A 24,750-nucleotide genomic window follows, 5' to 3' on the forward strand; every position below is an offset into this window, starting at 1 on the left:
AGTTTATCAAGTGGAAATCTACTGTACACCAATGGAAACAGTGAAAGGAGTGAAGGTGGAGTTGGGTTTCTGGTCCATAAAGATTTTAAAAACAACATTTTGGAATTCAAAAGTACATCACCAAGGGTGTCAAGACTAATACTCAAGATTTCTAAGAGGTACAAGCTAAAGATTATAATGATTTATGCACCAACATCGAGCCATGATGATGAGAGGTTGAAGAAATGTACACCGAAATTGAGAGTCTTCTAGATGAGCAGAAAACCCACTACACTATTATTATGGGGGACTTCAATTCTAAGGTTGGAAAAAGGCAAAACAGCGCAGAAAGAGGAACTATAGGAAATTTTGGAATTGGTGAAAGAAATAAAAGAGGTGAAAGACTTGTGGAATTTGCAGAATCTCAAGGACTGTCAGTAATGAACACTTTTTTCAAGAAAAGGGTGAACAGAAATTGGACATGGAAGAGTCCAAATGGATTAACAACTAATGAAATCGACTTCATCCTCACTAACAGAAGATATATTGTGAATGATGTTACCGTCCTGAATAAGGTAAATGTTGGAAGTGATCACAGAATGGTAAGATGTACACTTGATATAGATGTAGGAAAGGAAAGGAAAGGAAAAAACTGGCTCGAGTAAATAATACAAAGGTCTTTGAGATAACAGAGGAGGAGAAAAAGCAGTATGTACTGGAACTTAAGAACAAGTTTGAGCTTCTGCAGACTGCTCAGGACCAAGATATCGACGAGGAATATTACAACTTTCTGAAAGTGATAAAGCCCAAGAAACCTATAGGGAAAAAGAAATCCAAAGAAGAAAAAATTAGTCAAGAAACACTTGTTATGATGAACCGAAGACGACAAATGAAGAGCAAGAAAAACACTGACAGGGAGAAAATTGAGTACACTGAGTTATGCAAAGCCATTAGAAGGAGACTCAGAGAGGACATAAGAAGATTTAACACAAGAAAAGTAGAACAAGCATTAAGGGAAAACAAAGGATTTAAATCAGCAGCCATGAGCAATAATACAGAAAGACAAATGATACTGAAACTGAAGAATAGCGATGGTGTACTTATAAACAGCAGAGAAGGCATAATTCAAATAGCAGAAGACTACTATAGAGAACTATACAAGGAGTGAGGGAATGATACCAGCAGTAGGGAAGATGGATTGCAAAGTAGCAACACATACGACATACCCGATATTCTTCCTGATGAGGTATAACATGCAATGAAGAAAATGAAGAATAGGAAAGCCCCGGGGGAAGATGAAGTTACTGTACAGTTGTAAAAATTGGGAGGAAGAGACATAACACAAAAACTGGCAAGGTTCTTCACAAAGTGCATTAGAAAAGGTGTGATGCCTAAGCAGTGGAATAATGCAATCATAGTTTTGCTGCATAAGAAAGTAGATAAATCAGAAATTGGAAATTATAGACCAATTAGCTTGTTATCCCACATCTACAAGTTGTTTACAAGGGTCATTACTAACAGATTAAAAAGAATACTTGATGAGAATCAACCGAAAGGGCAAGCTGGCTTTAGAACAGGATTCTCAAATATGGATGACCTTCACGTAATATCACAGCTAATGGAGAAAGCAAATGAATATAAAACACCATTATGCCTGGCATATGTGGATTATGAAAAGGCATTTGACTCCATACAGCATAAGGCAATGTTTCAGGCACTGCAAAGACAAGCCATAGATACCCCATATATTATGATTTTAAAGAAAATATATTATTATTAACATTATTAGTAGAGGAATTTGAAGCAAGAAAGCAAGCTTATGCAGCATCAGCCAAAAAAATAAAATAAATAAAAATAAATAAATAAAAAATAACCACTTCCACTTCATCCCTCTGTTCGTTCGAAATTCCTGTCCAGCTGAGCCTTAAACTTATTTAGGCTATCAACTTCCATGACAAGGGATGGAAGTCTTTTCCACCAACCAACCACCTGCTGGCTAAAGGCAAATTTCATTACGTCTATCCTACATCAGTCTTTCCTCAATTTGAATTTATGCCCTCTCAGGTGATTATTCTGAGAAAGAGGAAAAATCCCATCAGCATTGAACATGCTCAAACCATTCAAGGCTTTATACACCTCTATCAGATCACCTCACTGGTGCCTAGTCTCCAGACACTGTAATTTACAAAATTTAAGCCTTTCTTCATAAGAGCACCCCTTTGTTCCATTCACCAATTTTGTTGCCCTTCTCTGTACTCGTTCCAGCATCTCTACATCCTTCTTGAAATGAGGCCTCCAGACCTGTATACAGTACTCTAGGTGTAGCCTGACCATTGCCTTAAACAAGGGAATAATCACCTCCTTATCCCTGCTGGAAAAATTCCTATATATCATCGACAATACACCATGACCTACTCTTGCAGCCCGTCTGCACTGCTCAGAAAACTTCATATCTGCCTGCACAACCACCCCCAGGTCTCTTTCATTCTCTACCACTGTCAGTGTAGTACCACAGAGTTGATACGTTGCTCTTGGGTTGCTGTTTCCCATATGTAGTACTTTACATTTGTCAATGTTAAACTTCATTTGCCACCTCTCAGCCCATCTGCTCAACCTTTCCAGATCCTGTTGCAGTAGCATAACGTCAGTAGTGTCCTTGACAACCCTGCCAACCTTCGTATCGTCTGCAAACTTGGACATTAAGTTTGATATACCATCATCAATATCATTTATAAATACAGAAAACAATAATGGACCCAATACTGAACCCTGAGGGATTCCACTAATAACATTAGTCCACGATGAGCAGTGTCCATTGATTACCACTCTCTGTCTTCTCCCCCTCAACCACCCCTTTATCCATAGCAGCAATTTGCCTCCAATGCCACACTGCTCCAATTTGTGCAGCAGTCTGTCATGTGCAACAGTATCAAAAGCCTTTCTAAGATCCAAGTATATAATATCAAAGTTATTCCCTGCATTCAGTTCTTTTGTGACTGCATCATAGTATCCAGTTAAATTGGTCAGGCAAGACTTCCCCTTAACAAAACCATGCTGTGTCTGAGCTATAACTGAAGTCTTGTCTAGATGATCCTGCAGTGCTTCTTTAACCAGTGCCTCCATTAATTTTCCGGGAACAGAAGTTAAACTAACCGGTCTATAATTACTTGTGTCGCCCTTTGATTCTCCTTTGTGAATTGGGGTCACATTTGCACATCTCCAGTCCATGGGTACTTCCCCCGAGTCCAACGAAGCTCTCATAATTATGGCTAAGGGTTTACTTACTTCCTTTGCTGCATCCTTTAATGTAACTGGATAGATCCCATCCACTCCAGGTGCCTTTCTCGTATTTATCTTCAACAATTTCTCCTCCACTTTCCTCTCAGTTATTACAAGATTCTCTAGCTTACTGCCAGAGTTGAATACACCTCTGGCATTCCCCTTGCTGAATAACTCCTCAAGTGTGAATGTCAATGCAAAATATTCATTTAGTTTGTTAGCTACATGAGCAGGATCATCAACAGTTGACCCATCGATATCAAGTGGACCAATCTGATTCATCCCCTTCCTTCTAGCGTTTACATAAGTAAAGAACTCTTTGCTGTTTTTCTTTGCATTACTTGCCAAAGATTTCTCGTAATCTGCCTTCGCCTGCCTAACCTCCTTTGTAACTTGGTTACAGATCAACTTGTAACTGTCATAGGCTTCTGTGTCACGTGTTAATTTGTATGTATCCCATGCATTTTTCTTCTCTGCCAAATGTCTCATTAGTTCATCTGACATCCACTTAGGCCTAAACCTTGAACAATATTTCTTAGTTGGTATGTAAAGCCTAGTAGCTTCCAAGATAAGTTCTTTGAATGCTTCCCATTTTGAATTTGCTGTTGGTAACATCATCAGTTGGTCCAACTGTATAGAATTTAAATACTGTCTCAGTCCATCGTAGTCGCCTTTACGAAAGCAATTACTCTTCCCTTTACCCCTAATGGTAGTTACCTCTTTGAGTAAATCCCACTTCAGCACACTGTGATCACTGCCACCTAGTGGTTCATTTACCTGCAGATTCTTAATGCATGAAGAATCGCTACTAATAATCAAATCAAGAGTATTACTCCCTCTATTTGCCTCCCGAACATGCTGATGTAGAAAACAATCATCCAATAAATCCACAAAAGCCTTGCTAGTGTGTGAGTGACAACCCCCCAAATTCCAGTCAATATCTGGAAAATTAAAATCCCCCATTATAAGACTCTCTGATTTACTGGCCCACTCTATTTCCCTGTACAATTTCTTATTATACTCATCAGAGTCGTTAGGCCTATAGCACACTCCTACTCTCAATTTTGATCTCCCAATGCTTATGTCACACCAAACTGACTCGACACTGCAGTGTCCAGTGATGTCGACTGGCTTCACTTCCTTGGATTTTGTGTTTCTTAACTAATGGCATAACCCCTCCTCCCTTCCTATCCTGTCTATCCATTCTGTAGACATTGTACTCCCCAAATTCCAGTTCTGCATTTCTTATATCTGTGTGACACCACGTCTCTGAAATCCCCACAATATCTGCCTTTGATGTTTTGAGCAATACATCAAATTTATTTACTAAACTCCTAGCATTGATGTACATGCAAGTATACATGCACCTGTTCTTTTTCTTAGCTACCCTAACCCAACCCATGTGTTTACTTGTACCCCAATGATTCCCATCAGTCTCTGAAATATCCTGCATCTTATTTTCCAGGCTGCGGCTCATTCCAATAGAAGCAGTGCAAGAATCACTTTCACCTCTGCCAGTGGCTACTGTTAATCTATTAGTCCTTGTATCCACCCAATCTAGCAGTTTTCTGACCCACCTAACACTGCCTCGATAGCATCAGCAAACATTCTTGCACCCTTTCTATTTAAGTGTATCCCATCCCTGTAGAAGCAGTCTCTCCTGTTAACAAGAACAAGCTTCTTTGCTGCTCTGGTCTGAGTCATGATTTCGATTTAATTTCAATAAAATTTCAATTTCAGTACAAAATTAAAACCCTAAACTTATATCCTAACACAGTTATAACGCTATATTTATGTTTCAGTATCGAGTGTTATCTATGAAATCCCTTTATATAACTTCCGTATCAAGTTAAGTATTAATTATTTATTTTTTACTAATTATTTATGTTACGTAACCCAAGTCGTTATATGTATAGTAAAAAGGACAATTTAATTGACAATGAAGTTCAACAAGATTAATTATCTGATTAATTGACAATATTATGTACTATACTATATTAAGCTTATGCTATCTATTATTGCGTAACAATGGCGGCAATTTACGAACGGTAAACACATGGATTTGATACCCTTTCCGATACTAAGTAATACTTACAAAATCTCTATCTAAGTTACTTTAAACTAAGTATCGTAAATAGGAATAAAAGCTACTCTAGAAAGTAAGTTAATATGCCAATTTAAGCTAATAAAACAGAAAATAAATCAATAAAAACTTCTCTGTTCCAGGAGCGGCAAAAATGTACGTCCGCACAGGCTACCTTCGTTCTCGAATATATGAGAATGCTACCTCCTTTATAAGACTAGACAAAGACAGTAGGCAATTTAAAATCGAGAAAGGAGTTCGACAAGGAGACACAATATCTCGAAAGCTGTTTACTGCTGCCCTTGAAGAAGCTTTCAGAAGATTAGACCAGTTGCAGAAAGGAGTCAATGTGAACGGAGAGTACCTAAATCATTTACGATTTGCAGATGACATTGTGGTCATAAGCCACGATCCCAAAGAATTAGAGGAAAATCTTAATCAGTTATGCACAGTTAGTAAGGATTTTGAACTAAAGATGAATATGGCTAAAACAAAAGTAATGATGAACAAGTATGCCACAGAAAGGGAAATAATGATTGAAGGAGCAGTAATTGAAAAGGTGGAGTCATATACTTATCTGGGACAAGTTATTAGCTGTAATAATGATAAATGTCTGGAAGTCAAGAGAAGAATAAATTTTGTATGGATAGCATTCAGGAAATATAGTCACATACTGAAGAGCAATATCCCAGTTTGTCTGAAATGTAAAATAATGAATCAATGTATATTCCCCACCATGACTTATGGAAGTGAAACTTGGGCACTCACCAAAAGAATGGAAGAGAAGCTGAGAACTACACAGCAAAGAATGGAACGAATTATATTGGGAATCAGACCGTTAGCTAAGAAGAGGAAACACATTGATTAGACAGCAAACTCAAATAAAGACATTCGTATCAAAACTAAAGAACTAAAATGGTCTTGGGCAGGACACATAGCTCGAAGAAATGATGTCAGATGGACTAAGAAGATAACAGAATGGTACCCAAGAGGAGCTAGAAGAAAACCTGGAAGACAAAGTCGGAGATGGATAGATGAAATTCATGAGTTTTTGGGTAGTAAACGGATGGCCAGTGCTCAAAACAGAAGGAACTGGAAAGTTGCTGGAGAGGCCTTCATCCTGCAGTGGATTGAAAATGGCTGATGATGATGATAATAAAGCATGTGTGTAACATGCTTTCTTGGACAGTGCAAAAAGACCTCACCATAGTTTGAATCAATTTAAAATTGGTTCAAATGCAGATACAGCCTTTAGAGTGCTTCACTAAAAATAAGTCTTCCAGCAAACTTACAAAAAGTCCAAATAAGGATGTAGCCATGAATTGATATGCCAATAGTTTGCTATTTTGGAAGCATTTGCTTTTAAAAGCTTGCATGCTATAGTTGTTGAAAGTGTTAATGCCAAATGAAAAATGCAAACAATATGAGTTTTGATGTGACTTACAGGAAATTTATCCTAAATTCCTGAATATTTCAGTAACTTTGGAATTCCTCAGTATATTTTCAAGATATATGCTTCTTTTTTGTCCAGTTAGTATTAGTTTTTGGCATATGATGCAAATAATCAAGCTTATCAGTCAAAAAAATAAATAAATAAACCAACATCATTTTTCCATCCCTTCTAATAATTTGTCTAATCCTTTCTTAATTTTATTCAAACCAGATAGAAGTTTGTTCCAACAATCAGTTACTCTCTGACTGAAAGTAAATTTTCCCAAATTTGTCCTGCAAACTTTCTTTTGCAATTTAAATTTATGCCTTCTTATGGGCATCATCTGAGAAAGAATAAGAATGTCATTAGCATTTTGTTTACTCAATCCATTTGAAGCCTTAACCACTTCAGTCAGATCTTTCCTGGTAAGTGTACCCTTTTGGGCCTTGATTAATCTTGTTGCCCTTCTCTATTCCCATTCCTAAAGACCCACATCTTTCCTTAAATGAGACTTCTAGACCTGTATGCAGTACCCATGATGTTGCCTAACCATTACCTTATACAATGGGATAATCACCTTCCTGTTTCTTCTGTTTCAGCAGTTCTGGTATATCAGCCTGTCTGCACTACTCAGAAATTTCATATTGGACTGTGCAGTTACCCCTAGGTCTTTCTAGTTCTCCACTACCTTGACTGTGGTGGCAACCACTTTGTATGTTATTCTGGGGTTACTGTTACATAAATGCAGTACCTTGCATTTATCAACGTTACATCAGTGTTGTCATTATTGAGCCCACTTCACTAGTTTCTATAGGTCTTATTGGATCAACATACTCACATTATAGCCTTAGTTGCTAATGCACCAATAAAACCCCCAGCATCAACATACCCCTGATTCCTATCATTAAGTACCCTGCCAACCTTTGTATCATCAGCAAACTTAGACATTAAACTGCTAAAGTAATTATTGATAAATTAAAACTGATGCCTTCATCAATATTATTAATAAATATTGAAATCAGTGTAGGTAGCCCACCTTAGAAACGTGAGGGACTCTGCTAATGACATTAGACCATTAATAACCATTGTCTGTCTTCTGCCACTCAGCTTTCCCTTCATCTATAGCAGTGGTTTTCGACCTTTTTTTTAATAGCGGCACCCCTAAGTAATTTATTTTATTTTGTGGCACCCCTACTCAATTTTCTGCCAATCAGATTCAATTCTCTCTCTGTATATATATCTAATATTAAAAAAATATGTTATTTGATAATTATTACAATAATATAACTATAAACAAAATTACAATTCATAATACAAATATATATATATATATATATATATATATATAATAATTTTATTCTTTATATAGAGGTACTAAATAAACATCAATTATAGATCATCACAAAATTAAAAAGATACCGTACACCTTTTTATAATGAAATAAATGTATAAATTTTTAAAAAAATAATAAGTTTAAGTAACGTAAACCGAAATTATGGGGCACCCCTGAAATGTTGTTGTGGCACCCTAAGGTGCTGTGCTGCGGCCCACTGAGCTATAGCATTAACTTGCTTCTAATGCCGCACTGCTCTTATTTGTACAGCAGTCTTTCATGGGGAACATTGACAAAAGAGTTACTGGAATCCAAGAACATGATGTCAAAATCATTTTTACATCCTGGTCCTTTGTGGCAATGTCATAGTAGTTAATCAGATTGATCAGACGAAATTTCCTCCTTAACAAATCTATGCTGTAATTGCCATATAACTGAATTCCTACTAAGGTGATCTTGGATTTCTTCTTTAACCATTAATTCTATTATTTACTTGGAACAGAAGTCAATATTACAGGTCTGTAATTACTCATTTCAACATTTTATCTCTCTTTGTGAATCTGTGGGGACTGCTCTTGAATCTAAGAATGCTCTTTATAATTATGGATAAAGGTTTGCTTACCTTTTTTCTTTTTTTTTTTTTTTAATGTAATTGCACAGAATCCATCAGGTATTGGTGTCTTATTTACTTTTAACTTTGACCACTTCTCAGTAATCACAAAATTATTTCACTCCCAGATAGAGCTTGTTATGTTTCTGATATCCCTAAAAACCTCTTTGCATCTACATGCATGAATGTAGATGCAAAATATTTATTCATTTTATCAACAAACTGAACAGGATCACTAATAGTTATACCATTCATATCTAGTGGACTAGTGTGTTTCATCCCTTTCCTACTAATTTTCTCTGTTAATTTTCTTTGCTATTATCTAGATGTCTCTTAATGTGCCTCAACATGCCTAAACCCCCTTACTGATTTGATTACATTTACAATAGGTATCTGTGTCTCCTGACAATTTATAATCATCACATCTTCTCTGATACTTGTCTCATCAGTTCATCTGACAGCCAGGGCCCTAGGGGGCCAAATTATCTGTGATCAAGCAACACTGCTCTGAATTAGTACTCTTTCTTGAAACAGAAATTGTTTCCTTATTTTAAGTATTCATTAACACACAATTAACTAATCTTAATAAAGAAATCGACTTTACTGGATTAAGAAGGAAAACTACTTTCTCTTTTTCCTTTTCTTTACTTGTATACATATTAATTATTAACCTCCCAGTGCTTGGTCACAGGGTGGTACTGCTCAACATGGCAGGGCTGACCTCTCCCTTCCAGGGTGAAATGGAGCAAACTGACTCCAATACCCAGAAATCTACTGGGTTCATGGATCCAAATATAACTGATCCAAGATATGAAGAATCTAGTTCTCTTTGAGATACATCTAAAATGATTAGAAAAGGCGACAAAAAAGACTGTCTCCACAAAGAGACTAAAAACTGACATAAATACTTTAATTGTATATCCTATAATAGATATCTCAGTTTATATAATACCTCCTAACATATCTTATAATACATTCAAATATAGAGAAACCGGTAGGCCAATTGTCACCCTTTCCCATGCAAAAGAATCTTGAGAGTTATGCCGGCCCACCAAAAAATGTTACGAGATTAAAATCAGGTGAAATTTTAGTAGAAACAGCCCACTCTAAACATTCCAAAAGGTTTTTACAAATGACAGCCTTTGCAAGAATACCAGTAACAGTATCCCCTCACAATACCTTAAATATGGCAAAAGGTGTCAGTACATAATGGGACCTTCTAAACATACCTGAAAAGGAAATTCAAAGTAAACTTCAGGAACAAGTAGTCATCAGTGTCAAAAGAATTACAATTAAAAAAGAAGGGACAATCACCCCACTAGGAATCTGATACACCCTTTTAACACACTGAAGCCACCCAGATCAGTAAAAGTAGGATATCTACATTGCACTATTAGACCATACATCCCGAATCCTTTCCGCTGTTTCAATTGCCAGAAGTTTGGACACTCACAGACTATATGTAAAGGAAAATAAATGTGTGCAAACTGTGGATCCCAAGAACATTCCACTTCTACTTGCACAGGTGGAAATCATAAATGTGCAAATTGTATGGGGGGGGAACATACTGCATACTCAAGAAAGAGTGAAATCTGAAGAAAAGAAAGAAAAAAGAATACAAAAAGTACAAAGCAAAAAAGGAGTTTCATATCAAGAAGCTAAAAAAGCAATTGCAATAAACATAGAAAACAAACCTTATTGCTCAAGTTACTACATGCAAAAAGATCTCGGAAACGAGACTTCCTGATTCAAAATGCTTTGGAACACAAGCGGATGTTACAATTCCCCCAAGAGAATCAATCTCAGAATGGGCTTGTGAATTTTACAAATCTTCTCCACCACAAACGCATCAAGAATAAATGGTCAATACACCTCTGTATTTTCTCCCGGATAACACAGAAAGCATAAGAAGAAAAATAAACAAAGAAAGGAAAAGTAATACAGAAACAAAGATGACAGAACAAATGGATATTGAGGTAGGAAATCTCAGAGAGGACCACCCTGTCCTTGAAATTTTCATGAAAGAAGAAATGGATGCAGAAAAACCCTATTTTCCAAAGACAAAACCAAAGCAGACAAAGCGAAACAACCACTAAGGAGCCAATCATAATGACAGATATGATTATCCAGTGGAACTGTTGAGGTTTCCATGCAAACATTAATGATATTATAGACCTCATTACTCATTATCATCCTTTAAGTATCTGCCTATAAGGACACCAGTACAATTAAAAACTATACCATGTACAGAAAGGACCATGTATCAGATGGAACAGCACGAGGAGGAGTTGCAATATTAGTTAATAGACGTGGCATCTCGAGCAATACCATTGAACACCACCTTAGAAACAGTTGTAATCCATCTAGAAATAGGCTTTGATATTACCATAACCTCAGTATACAGTCGGTCCTCGTATAACACGTGTTTACATTACACGAATTCGATCATACACGATTTATAAATAGGGGAACATTATCTTATATAACACGAACCGAATTCGCTTATGCACGATTCGCCTTTGTGTTTACAGGAAATGGCAGTCGAACACTGAATCACCCCAACCGAACGCAACACAATAGGAATGAAGAAGATTCTGAAAATGTATTTATGTGTTTTATATCAGTGAAGGGGAAACACATTTCACCATAATAACCTAAAAACCAACACAATTCCAGCTATCGATATAATCGCAAATGCAATTAGATGGAGTTTACTACCAGTTTACGACAGATTCCACTAGCAGAAACGAAACTGGAAATTGTTTTTATTGTTTTATGGTAGTAACCCCCAGAAATGTGCTTTAGTAAACTGTGGGGTGTTAATAGTGTATCTCGGCCTTTACGGTGTTGTTTATTCAGTTGCTATACGCGCGCAGCTTTGTTTATGTGTATTAAGCGTGCCTCCACGTTTTGTAATTGCGCTTTATTCCCTAAAAATGAGTAAAATTCTTAAAAGGTGTGAAAAGGAAGTCCTGGCGAAGACACTGCAGATTCAGAGAGAGAAAAAAAAAAGCAATATCGATAAACAGAGGCGGACTGGATCAAAAATTCTTACCCAGGAAAATTTATAGTGGCCTGATACTACGGTTTATGGCCAAAATCACACCGGCCTCTGGCCCACCGGGATTTCCCGGGTAAGGCTTATGGCCAGTCCGCCTCTGTCGATAGAGAAAAAAATATGAAATTGTGAAACGCTTTGAGCGAAATGAAAGACCATGTGATATTGCACGTGCTACAGACCTAAATGAGGCAACGCCGAGAATTAGAAAGAATGCGGAGAAAATAAAAACAACTTTCATAGCGGTAACAACTCAAAGTGTAATTAAAATCCATTAGATTAACACACAAAGATTTGGAAGAGATGGAACAGCTGTCATCTGTTTGGATAGAAAATCAAACAAAAAAGTTTGCTTACGATAGAAGCAAAAGCATTAGCAATATTTTATTACGTAATAGACTTACGTATTATAAAATACGTAAGTATTTTATTACGACTATTTTATTTAATACAATAAATTTTTTACGAATAAAATACTATTTTATTCGTAAAAAATACTTTTTTAGTATTAAAAAATACTAAAAATACTTTATTATAATATAATAAATAATAAAAAATATTTATTTTTTATTATTTATTATATTATAATAAAAAATATATATTATATTTTTTATTACGTATTTTAATCGTTATAAAATACGTAAGTATTTTATAACGATTAAAATCACCCGATTATTTATTGTGTTTGGTAATGTTTTGGTTCCAAATGTGTGTTCAATCTTGGGTGGTCGGCACCTAACCCCACTTTTCCGATAGGGCCTGTTGTTTATATTGCCCGATTTTGCATTGCACGAGGGTTTCTAGGAACACAACTGTCGTGCTATACGAGGACAGACTGTACTTGTATCTATCTCCTAGTCAAGAATTCTTGAAAGATTTTGAAGAGCTGATTGAAAATATATGACATGATCTAAATGGACATCACTCACTATGGGGCGATCCCAAAATAGACCAGAAAGGTAAACAAATCAAGAAAATAATAGCTGAGAACAACCTCATGATTTTGAATGACTGCACACACACACACACACACACACACACACACACACACACACACACACACACACACACACACACACACACACACACACACACACACACACATTTCCACCTACTATTGCAAAGCATCTCTGCAATAGACTTATCAATCTATTCCACCACACTGTATCCGATGATTCAACAGAGCGTGCATGAGAATCCATTGAGCAGCGAACACTACCCCATATTTGAAAATCACAAAGAAAGCTCCATGCCAAGCCAGCAGACATCCCAGATGGAAAATATATGATGTGGACTGGAAAACTTTCAGGAGACTAACAAAATTAAATCACAATATTATTAAACAAGAATCAATACAAGTGACACTGTCTTATGTCATAGATAGCATTCTTCAAGCAACCAAAAAGACAATATATGAAAAATCACGCTAACATCAGAATGTATCCTTTTTTTTTTTTTTTTTTTTTTTTTTTTGGTAGTTGTTGGTGCATCGGCATCTGTGGCCATAATGCACCTCCCAAGGTTTTTGTAGTACTTTGATCCAAGCCCGAGGCGGGATTCGAACCCACGACCTTAGGGTTGCCAGACAGGTACTTTACCCACCCGGCTAGCCCGGTCAGCCAGAATGTATCCAAAACCATGGTGGAACAATGAGTGTCAGGATGCTAAAAAAAGAGATAAATAGAACCTAGAACCTCTTTTGCAACAATCGTGGACTAATGTTATTAGTGGAGTCCCTCAGGGTTCAGTGTTGAGTCCATTATTGTTTTCTGTATTTATAAGTGATATTGATGATGGTATATCAAGCTTAATGTCCAAGTTTGCAGACGATACGAAGGTTGGCAGGGTTGTCAAGGACACTACTGACACTATGCTGCTGCAACAGGATCTGGAAAGGTTGAGCAGATGGGCTGAGAGGTGGCAAATGAAGTTTAACATTGACAAATGTAAGTACTACATATGGGAAACAGCAACCCCAGAGCAACGTATCAACTCTGTGGTACTACACTGACAGTGGTAGAGAATGAAAGGGACCTGTGAGTGGTTGTGCAGGCAGATATGAAGTTCTCTGAGCAGTCTGCACTGCTCAGAGAAGCTCATGGTGTATTGTACGCATGGTGTATTGTACTGCAAGAGTAGCTCATGGTGTATTGTCAATGATATATAGGAATTTTTCTAGCAGGGATAAGGAGATGATTATTCCCTTGTATAAGGCAATGGTCAGGCCACACCTTGAGTACTGTATACAGGTCTGGAGGCCTCATTTCAAGAAGGACGTAGAGCTGCTGGAATGAGTACAGAGAAGGGCAACAAGATTAGTGAATGGTACAAAGGGGTACTCTTACAAAGAAAGGCTTAAGTTTTGCAAATTACAGTGTCTGGAGACTAGGCACCAGCGAGGTGTTCTGATAGAGGTGTATAAAGCCTTGAATGGTTTGAGCATGCTCAGTGCTGATGGGATTCTTCCTCTTGCTCAGAATAATCACCTGAGTGGGCATAAATTCAAATTGAGGAAAGACAGATGTAGGATAGACTTGCGGAAATTTGCCTTTAGCCAGCAGGTGGTTGGTTGGTGGAACAGACTTCCATCCCTTGTCGTGTAAGTTGATAGCCTAAATAAGTTTAAGGCTCAGCTGGACAGGTATTTCAAACGAACAGAGGGGTGAAGTGGGTTTTTTTTTTTTTTTTTTTGGCTGATTCTGCATTAGCTTGCTTTCTTGCATCAAATGCCTCTACTAATGCTAATGCTAATCCAAAAACGGATAATCTAATCCAATTAAAGAGAGCCATTTCACATAAAATCATCAAAAAAGCGATTTTGAACAAATTTTCATCCACTATAACCAGTTCCACACCAGCTATACCTATCTCGAAAAAGATCAGAAAGATAATAAACAGTTCCCAAATTAATCCCCCTCCCCATTACTGAATTGGAAAGGACAGTTGGTCACAAATCCCTTAGATATTGTCAACATGCTTGGTGAAAATTTTGCCAATGTATCTGCTAATTTCAAACTCCTATTTCAAGTCCTAATATTTTCATAACTTGAATACAATATATTTGTATATACAGCATTAGTTGAGGCATATGATGCAAGAAAGCAAGCTTATAGACAATCAGCCAAAAAAAAAAAAAAAAACCCTTTCCATTTCACTTATCTGGTCACTCCAAATGTTTGTCTAGTTCAGCCTTAAATTTATTTAAGCTATCAACTTCCACAACGACAGATGAAAGTCTGTTCCAGCAATCTCAACTACCTGCTGACTAAAAGCAAACTTCTGCACATCTATTCTACAACTGTCTTTCCTCAATATGAATCTGTGCTCCCTCAGGTTCTTAATCTGAGCAAGTGGAAGTATCCCATCAGCATTGAGCCTGCTCAAACCATTCAAGGCCTTGTACACCTCAGTCAGATCACCTCACAGGTGCCTAGTCTCCAGATGCTGCAACTTAAAGAATTTAAGCCTCTCCTGGTAGGAGAACCCCTTTGTTCCTCTCAGCAATCTTATTGCCCTTCTCTGTATTTGTTCTAGCAGCTCTACATCCTTCATAAAATTAGGCCTCCAGACCTGTATGCAGTACTCAAGGTGTGGCCCCGACCATTGCCTTATACAAAGGTGTAATCGCCTCCTTGTCTCTGCAAGAAAAATTCCTATATATCATTGACAAAACTCCATGACCTGTGCTGGCAGCCCATCTGCACTGCTCATAGAAATTGGTTTGGTTTTGGTTTTTTTTTTTTTTTAAGGAGCATTAGCAACTAAGGCCATATTGCTCCGGGTCATGCGGTGATCATTCCCTGACCTTTCTGCATCCTCCGCATTTGGTGGTGATGGGCTCGAACCCCGGTTTAATCAAGAAGCGTGTGCTACGCACTGCTGCTCCTTCCCACCTGGCTACGGAGACGCCATAGAAATTGGAGAACTTCATATCTGACTGCACAATTACCCCCCCCAGGTCTTTTTCATTCTCCACCTCCCTGACCATAGTACTACACAGTTGGTACATTTCTCTTGGGTTACTGCAACTCATATGCAGTACTTTGCATTTGTCAATATTAAACTTCAGTTGCCATTTCTCACCCCATCTGCCCAAATTTTCTATATCCTGTTGAAGTAGTAAACTGCCATTGCTGTCATTAACAACCCTGCCTACCTTTGTATCATCTGCAAACTTTGACAATAAGCCTGATATACCTTCATCAATATCACTGATGAATATACAGAACAACATTGGGTCCAACACCGAACCCTGGGTGACTCCACTAATATCATTAGTCCATGAATAGAAGCATCCATTGATTACCACTGTCTGCAGTCTCCCACTCAATCATCCCTTTATCCATTGCAGCAATTTGTCCTTAATGCCATACCATTCCAATTTATACAGTACTCTTCCATGTGCCACAGTATCAAAAGCTTTGCTGAAATCCAGTATATGATATCAAAATTATTTTTTGCATCCAGTTTCTTTGTGACCACATCATAGTATCCAATCAAATTGGTCAGACAAGACTTCCTCTTACCAAACTCAAGCTGTGTCTGAACTTTACTGCAGTTTTGTGTAGGTAATCCTGCATCACTTCTTTAACCAGTGACTCCATTATTTTCCCCCGAACAGATGTTAAACTAACAAGTGTATAATTATTTGCATCACCCTTTGAATCCCCTTTGTGAATTGGGGATACATTTGCACATCTCCAGTCCTTGAGGACCACCTCCCCCGAATCTAAGGATTCGCTCATAATTATAGCTAAGGGTTTGCTTACTTCCCTCGCTGCCTCCTTCAATATAACTGGATAGATTCCATCTGCCCCAGGTACCTTTTTTATGTTTAACTTCAACAATTTTTCCTCCACTTTGCTCACTGTTATTACAAAATCATTTAGCTTCCTGTTAGAGTTTAGTAAACTTCTCCTGCCTTCCTTGCAGAATTCCTCAAGTGTGAATGTAGATGCAAAATACTCATTCAGTTTGTCAGTTATCTGAGCAGGAAATCAAGTGGGCAAATCTGATTCATCCCCTTCCTTCTAGAGTTTACATAAGTAAAGAAGTCTGTGTTGTTTTTCTTTGCATCCTTTGCCAAGGATTTCTCGTAATCAGCCTTCATTTGCCTAACCTCCTTTGTGATTTGATTGGAGACTAGCTTATGTCTACCATAGGATTCCATATCACCTGCAATTTATATGCATCCCACACATTTTTCTCCTCTGCTATGAGCCTCGTTAGTTCATCTGACATCCATTTAGGCCTAACATTTTCATTAATAAACATCCGGGGTTAACTTAAGGGAGAATCAGACACTTTTTGTGAGAAGTAAGAGAGGACTGAAGTTTACCAAGTTTTGTTCTATCCACTATTAATTAAGATAGCATTTAGGGAAGTGGATATTTGAGAAATTGAAGTTTTTTGTGCAGAGCAAGGTTTTTTAATGGAAGGTTTGAGATGAAATGTAGTGTATATATCACAGAAAAAGCATGGACATAATTTCCAGTCAGTGGAAGGAGGTCGTTAATGTACAAGGAGGGAAAAGAGTGGGAGAAAGAACTGAATCTTGGGGAACTCCAGCATTAGTTGATAAGCTAGAAGATAGAGATACATTTACGATCACTTGCAGTTACCAATTGATGAGAAAACTTGCTGCCCAGTTGCGAAAAAAAAAAAAAAAAAAAAAAAAAGAATGAAAGAAAGAAAAAAAGAGAGAGTGAGAAAAGCAAACCATAAGACAGAAGCAGAAATGTCAAAGGCAACTACTTGAGTGTATTTGAACTTTACCACTGAATTTGTCCAAAGATAAATAACAAAAACCAAGCTGTTACTGATGAGTTTATGCTGACCAAACCAATCTATATTGATAATCATTAATCAAATGGAAGGCTTTAAGAGAGTTTTAAAGTTAATGGATATTTCCACTGGCATGCAAAGAGCTTTTACTGAGTTGGAAGTTACACATATGAGTTAGTTGAAAGCAAAAGTATAATGAGAGTGGGGGTAATCTACAGACCAGAAGCTTGTAAAGAGCATGATGAGAGTCTCTAAGTGCAAATGGAATGGCAAGCAAGCGTGAATGTCTTATTATGGGTTATTTCAGTTTGCCCTTAATTGATTGGAACAAGAGGAAGAGAAACGCACCATGGGGAACAAAATGTTTAAATAAACTAGATGATTATTATTTGTACTGGCATGTTAGAGAAAATACTAGGAATAAGAATATTGTAGACCTTGTATAGATATTGTAGACTCATGAATCAGATGATGTCATAGAGCTTACAGTATAGGAACCTTTGTCAGGTACTCATTGAGTAGTTCATTAGTTGGAAGATGAAGAAAGATGTTGCAGTACTATGGCATCTGTCAATTGTGCAAATTGCAGAGGGAGGGTGAATATATTAGAACTATGGATTTATTGAGTGGGAACTGTGGTTTAGACAAAGGATAAGAATTCAGGGTGAAATAAGGAATAAAGAATTTCATCTTGAGAAGAATAATTTCACTGACATAATCTGAGCAATATTAGGATCAGAAGATTTAAAAAAGTAGTGCAGCCAAGTAAACAAAGACCATGATTACAAAGTCAAAATTTAAAGCACAGTGAATCTCCTTTACTGGAAAACAAAAGTAAGAGTTGGAGTCTGTTATAGGCCATATGACTATGTTGAATATAATGAACAACTGTACAGACAAATAGAGTGGGTAGACAAATTGGAATGTCTTATCTTCCAATGATAAGACAATGATAAAAGTGACAACTACTCTACTGACAACTCTGTCTCCCTCCTATACGATTGGAGACAGAGTTGTCAGTCTTTAGGGTGGAGACCAATGTAACAAGTGTGGTCCATTAGAACTCAGTGTTAAGTCCCCTTCTATTTTTGATTTCCATAAATGATATTGATGGGGGATATCCAAGGGAAGCTATCTAAGTTTGCTAATGATTTTAAGTTGGGAAGGAGGGTCAACAATTTGAGTCAAGCTATATAATGCTTCAAAAAATATCAGTTCCATTTTGTGGTCCAGAAATTGGCAATTAAAATTTAATGCTTCTAAATACAGTGGATTCCAGTTATTTGGGCCACCGGTTAATCGGGGCAGCCGTTTATTTGGGACAAATCTTAAAAAACAGAAACCAATGGAGAAAATAGCCAGGGTTTACTTCGTTTAATTGGGGCAGAAGACCGCAGCACTGGAGATTACTCTACGATTGTCTCCGACGGTACCACGTGGTTCTCGGTCGAAATTCTGGAGGTCACAACCATAAAACAATAAAAATAATTAGCAGTCACCTGTTTATTGGGATTTTCCGTTAGTGAAATCTATCATAAACAGACAGTAAACTCGATCTTACTGAATTTGCGATAATACCAACAGCTGGAATTCTGTGGGTTATTATGGTGGAATGTGTTTACACTTCCACAAAATCTTCAATCATATAAAAAAATTAATTTTCAGATCTTCTCTTCAGTCCTATTTTTAAAGCTTTGTAACTCGTTACTCACTTGCACGTATTGTGTTACTTGCAATTTGTGTGTGCCGTGTTCTTTGTTATTGATTGCTTATCTTTTTACTGTTTTAAATTTTAACCCCTACCCACAAATGTTAGTGAACAGAAATGTCAACTAGTTAGTATGTACATATTACAGTACGTATTAATTATTCCGGTTATCACGTATATGCTACTGAATTTCACGTATCATTTAATTTTTTAATTGGTAAGCTAATAAAGGGTAAATTTGTGCTTAATATATTTTGCTTTTATAGCCTGTGGATAATATTCCTCCTATTTTCGCTAATTAAAATTGCTGTTTAATAGAATTAAAATTCAATTCACAAACGTGATCACAGTGACCAGCGCTTACTACACATCGTATAGTGAACGGTACTTTACTATGGTGAGTTTGTCGTAACGTGATTTGATTGTACAGTGAATAAATTGTAAAGGGGTACATTGTATTTTTAACTATTTATGTGAAACTTCAGATAATTGGGGCAGCCGCTTAATCGGGCCAAAATGCACTAATCCCGATGTGTCCCAAATAACCGGAAAGGACTGTATAAAGTTATGCATTTGAGGAAAAAAAATCTTGGAGCCAAATATAATATAGGGAAAATGTGCTAATAGTGATTCACCAGGAAAAAGACTTAGGTGTTATGATTCATTGACAAAATTTTCTATGCAATGTAAACAAATGACTAGGAAGACACAGGATTCTGTTCATGATTTATAGCACTTTTGCTAGTAGTGAGAAGGGCATCATTATCCCTCTATACAAGATAACAGTTAGATCACATTTGGAATATTGTATTCAGATCTGGTGACTGCACCTGAAAAAAAGACATAGAGAGACATAGAATTTTTGGAGAGTGTTCAAAGAAGGGCATCCAGATTAGTGATGAGGGCAAATTGATGCATATATGAAGAATGACTTAAAAGTGTTTCATTGGTGGGGGTTTTTTTTTTTTTTTTTTTTGTTCCTGCAAAGTTTGATATCTTGACATTTAAGGAGAGATCTCAATGAGGTGTATAAAGCACTGAAGGAGTTAAATAAAATCAATGAAGAAAGTCTGTTTTCCTTGAAAAGTAAGACAAGAAGAGAACACAAATATAAAATGTTAAGGTTTAAGAGAAGACTAAATCTCAATAACAGAAGTTTGTCTATGGGCAGCGAGTTGTTGAAAACTGTGCAAAAAGTTGTCTCCCAGCATAGTGGATGCAGTGAGTCTGGCTAAATTCAGACTAGAAATGGGTGGTTTCCTTATGGGAATGGGAATAGTATAAATATTCTATTTTATGTTACTTATAAATATATTATTATTTATTTATTAATTTATTTTTGTTTGGCTGATGCACAAAAGGTCCATTTCTGTGTATCATCTGGCCTTACTGATACTAATTAGTAATATAAAATGTGTATTTTGTCAGTGAAATTTATTTTTAGTGTGGCATAGACTTAAAATCTGCTTTATCTGAAAAATCACCAATTTTCCTCTTGTTTTTCTGCTTTTTGTAGAAAGCTTCCTGTCTGTAAATACCTAATCTCACACTTTTTGAAAGTCAAAAGTTGACAACTATAATTTTCTTTTAATGGCTCTTTTTCTGGATTTGAAGATGAACTTCAAGCCTGGAAAAGGCTATGCATAAAAAAACATGATTTTATATTTTGGTGGTATTATATGAAAATTTATTTCCTTTAATTTTTCCTTCTAATGCGCATGGGTACAAATATGTAAATAATGGTTGTGTTAAATGTTACTTTCTGGAAGAATTCCAACATTAGGTTGAGCAGAAAAATTACGCAGAGAACTATATTTTTCATAATTTTTTTTTCAAAAACAATTGGGAAAAATATTTTTGTAACATGATTATTGTTAAACAGAACTAAGGGTGTTTGAAATTACTTGCAAATATCAGTTCTTCCATTATGAAGTAACTGAAACTGATATTTATGAATGCTATATTGAAAAATTAAATTATAGATATTTATCAACCTTTTTCCATGTATTAAGTAACACATTAATATAGGGGCTTTTATCTACAGCCATTCCTTGAAAAACAAGCCAGAAACCATCAGTATCAAGATGAAATAGAAAAAAAAGATAAACAAATTCAAGAACTAATGGATGAAATTAAAAAATTAAAAGTAAGTTTATAATATTCTCTTATTTTAAGTGAATTATCCTAGGTGTGTCATATACATTATATTACTAAATGTATCTGGACATTTCTGAGATTTGGAAAAAATTAACTCCATTCATGCTAAAAGTAAACTGATCAATGAAATACAGTAGATGGGTTGAGGCATTGAGCTTAGCAACTTAAAATAGAAAGTCATAGAATGCTATGTTAGCAGTCAATTTGTTTATGCCATTGCAGCAATGCAATACCCTAGATTCTTTCTTCTTCTTCTTTGGTCCTTAGCTGACGGCTGGAGGAGGCGGTTGTCCACACGACCAGTACGCTGCTGTAGGTGCCGCTGAGCACCTACAGCAGCATACTAATTCTGTGTTCGGACTTGCTCTGTGATGTCCTTCCATGCTTTACGATGCATGGCGTCAGTCCTGGCCTGATTAAGGTCGAGACGTCGGCTCTTCAGGTCATTTTCCACTTGCTTGGCCCACGTTTTCCTAGATGCGGTCCGTTGAATGCTCCATTGGGTGGGTCGTTGTCTCCAAAGGAGTGTGGATGGTATTCTATTCACACCCATTCTACATACGTGGCCAAATCATCTAAGCCTTCGCTTCTGGATTTGGTCGGCGATGGTTGGTTGCTGTTGGCATCTGGCACGGATGGTATCATTAGTGATGCGGTTGCAAAGTGAGATGCCCAGGATCTGCTGCAGTCATCGCATTTGTAATACCTCAAGTTTGTTTAAATCTAGCTTGAGACAAATCCATGTTTCCAATCCGTAAAGGAGAATGGGCAGGATCAAAGTCCGGAAGAGTTGGAAATGTTGGTTCTCTTCCACAGATACCATTTGAGCGAGGCGAACACAGTGGCCGCCTGTCCAGTTCTGCTGTGGATCTCCACGGTGGATGCAACTTCTCCTGGACCCGCAACCCAAGGTATTTAAAGTCCTGCACTTGCTCGATCTGGATGCCTTCGAGAAAGATGGTGGCATGTGACCCATCTGTTGTCAGGGCCTTTGTCTTATCAGCATTGATCTTCAACCCGTATGGCTGGGCAATGCGGGCAATGTCGTAGAGGATGTCCTTGGCTTCAGCGTCGTTTCCAGCAAAGATAGCACTATCGTCGGCAAACATCAAGTCAGTCACATAGTGATCCTTGCCATATTGTATACCCCATCTGTTGCTGAATGCTTGCCTCATAATGGCGTTGACCACAATGTTAAAAAGCAACGGGGAGGCCACGCCCCCCTTGGCGGACTCCAGTTTGGATGGTAAATTCCTCAGATAAATCGTTCTGGATGCACACCTGGCTGGTTAAACTGTTGTATGCAGTTTGGAGGAGTGTGATGACTTTTCGAGGTACATGTTTGACCTCTAGCAATTTCCATAAGGTGGGCCGGTGGACACAGTCGAAAGCAGACTTAAAGTCAATAAAAACAATGATGGTTCGCTGTCCACACCGGATCCTCTCCTCCATCAGTTGACGGATGGCGAAGATTTGATCACAGCATCCTCGCCCGGGTCTAAATCCCGCCTGTTCTTCTCGACTGGTTTGCTCACGATGTTTTTGCAGCCTTGACTGAATGATCTTCATAAGGACCTTTCCGATGATGGAAAGGAGACTGATGCCACAGTAGTTCTTGCAATCCCGGTTATCACCTTTCTTGTGGATTGGCACGATAATGGCTTTCCTCCATGTTAGCGGAATTTGTTCAGTGCACCAGATGGTTTTGAGGAGTGAGTGTAGTCGGCGAAGCAGTACATCTTCCCGGCTTTGATCGCTTCTGTGGTGACTTGGTCCACTCCTGGTGCCCTGCCATTCTTTAGGGATTGTATGGCTGCTTTCACTTCTTCTACTGTAGGCTGGACATCGACCATGGAGACCTCAGGGGGATCGATCGGTGGTGCGGCTGCTGGTGGTCCCTGAGGTGGGTCGTGATTATACAATGCTTTAAGAATTCACTCCACCATTGCAGATGTTCGGACGGTGATCGCACGAAGGTCCCATCAGCGTTCTTGATGTTGTGACTAGTCAATTTGGTCTTTCCACTCAGACATCTGAGGGTACGGTACTCGTGCTTGGATGCCGTCTCTTCAAGATCGTATGCCACTTGGTTCCAGTATGTTTCTCTCTCTCCGCTTTCATCCTCTGTCGGACTTCTTGGTTTAACTGCCGGTACCGTTCGAAGTCGACCAATTTTGCCTATTTCCGTTTGTCCATGAAGTCGAGGCACTCGTCTGATATCCATGGTTGCGTTCGGTGTCTGGCAGGTGGGCATAGGGGCTTGCACATTCCAGGATGGCATCAGAGATCTGCTTTTCTTCTTCATTTATATCCTCGGACGCGGCCAGTGTCTCAAAGCAGTTGGATAGGGCGATCTGATATGCCTGTTTGTTGGCAGCATTCATTAGTTGCCTCCAGTCCAGCTTGGCTGACCGAGATGACCTTTTTGCATGTCGTAGTTTGAGCTGCACCTTAGCCTGGATGAGGTAGTGGCCAGATCCACAATCAGGTCCCCTCATGGCACGGACGTCCATGAGTGATGAGCGAAATCGGGCGTTGATCAAAATGTAGTTCAGGATTGCTGTGTCCTTGCCAGATGGATTTCGCCATGTAAGTTGATGTTTTTGAGGGTGCTGGAAATGGCTGTTTCCGATGATCAGGTTGTTAGATGCGGCAAAGGACAACAGACAGTCCGTTGTCGTTGATCTTCTCATGACCAAACTTGCCCATTGTTGTTTCCCAACCAGATCTGTCCACACCAATGTGGGCGTTAAAGTCACCTGCGAGGATGATCACTTCTATCTGTGGAATTGAATCCAGTGTATGTTGGAGCTGGTTGTAAAAATCATTCTTGGTCGGGTCCAGGCTAGTCTCAGTTGGTGCACAGGCGGAGATGATATGGGTCTTGATGGTGCCCTTGACAGCAAGGACTGCCAGGCGGTCCGATATTGGTTGGAAGACGACCACACTACTGGTGGCCTGAACATCGACCATAAAGCCACTCCTGCTTCTCGTTTCTCACCACCAGAGTAGAATAGTGTAACCCCTTCGCTCGGTACTGGTGGTTGGATGATCATCGTTCCAGACCCGGTGAGCCTTAGTTTGGATAATGTCGCGATTGATATCTTGCACCTAAGTAGTTCTTGGGCGATGATTTCCTTTTGTCCAACGTGGTGCCCTGTTCGAACATTCCATTCGCCAATGGTAATTGCCCTTTTCGGCGTAGTAAGCTTACTGCTGTAGCCAGTGGTCCACTTCACACCGGCACCCTGGGTCCCCAGTGCTGGCACACTGGCTGTCCCAGATGCGGTAACATTGTTGAAAGAGCTTGTTCCAAATTCCATGCAG

The 24,750-nt window shown here is 38.1% G+C and overlaps 1 protein-coding gene across 2 annotated transcripts in view; it reads left to right on the forward strand.

Moving 5' to 3' along the window:
• LOC150089395 (G kinase-anchoring protein 1-like) overlaps positions 1-24,750 on the forward strand; it is a 199,828-nt gene that overhangs the window by 90,273 nt on the left and 84,805 nt on the right. For both annotated transcript variants that reach the window (XM_090368564.1, XM_090368565.1), the window contains one exon: positions 21,311-21,412. In XM_090368564.1, the coding sequence (XP_090224690.1) occupies positions 21,311-21,412 (102 nt within the window). The remainder of the gene's footprint in view (positions 1-21,310; positions 21,413-24,750) is intronic.

The sequence above is a fragment of the Mastigoproctus giganteus genome, chromosome 2 (genome assembly GCF_048544385.1).
Source record: "Mastigoproctus giganteus isolate SK-2022 chromosome 2, ASM4854438v1, whole genome shotgun sequence".
Classification (NCBI taxonomy): Eukaryota; Metazoa; Arthropoda; class Arachnida; order Uropygi; family Thelyphonidae; genus Mastigoproctus; species Mastigoproctus giganteus.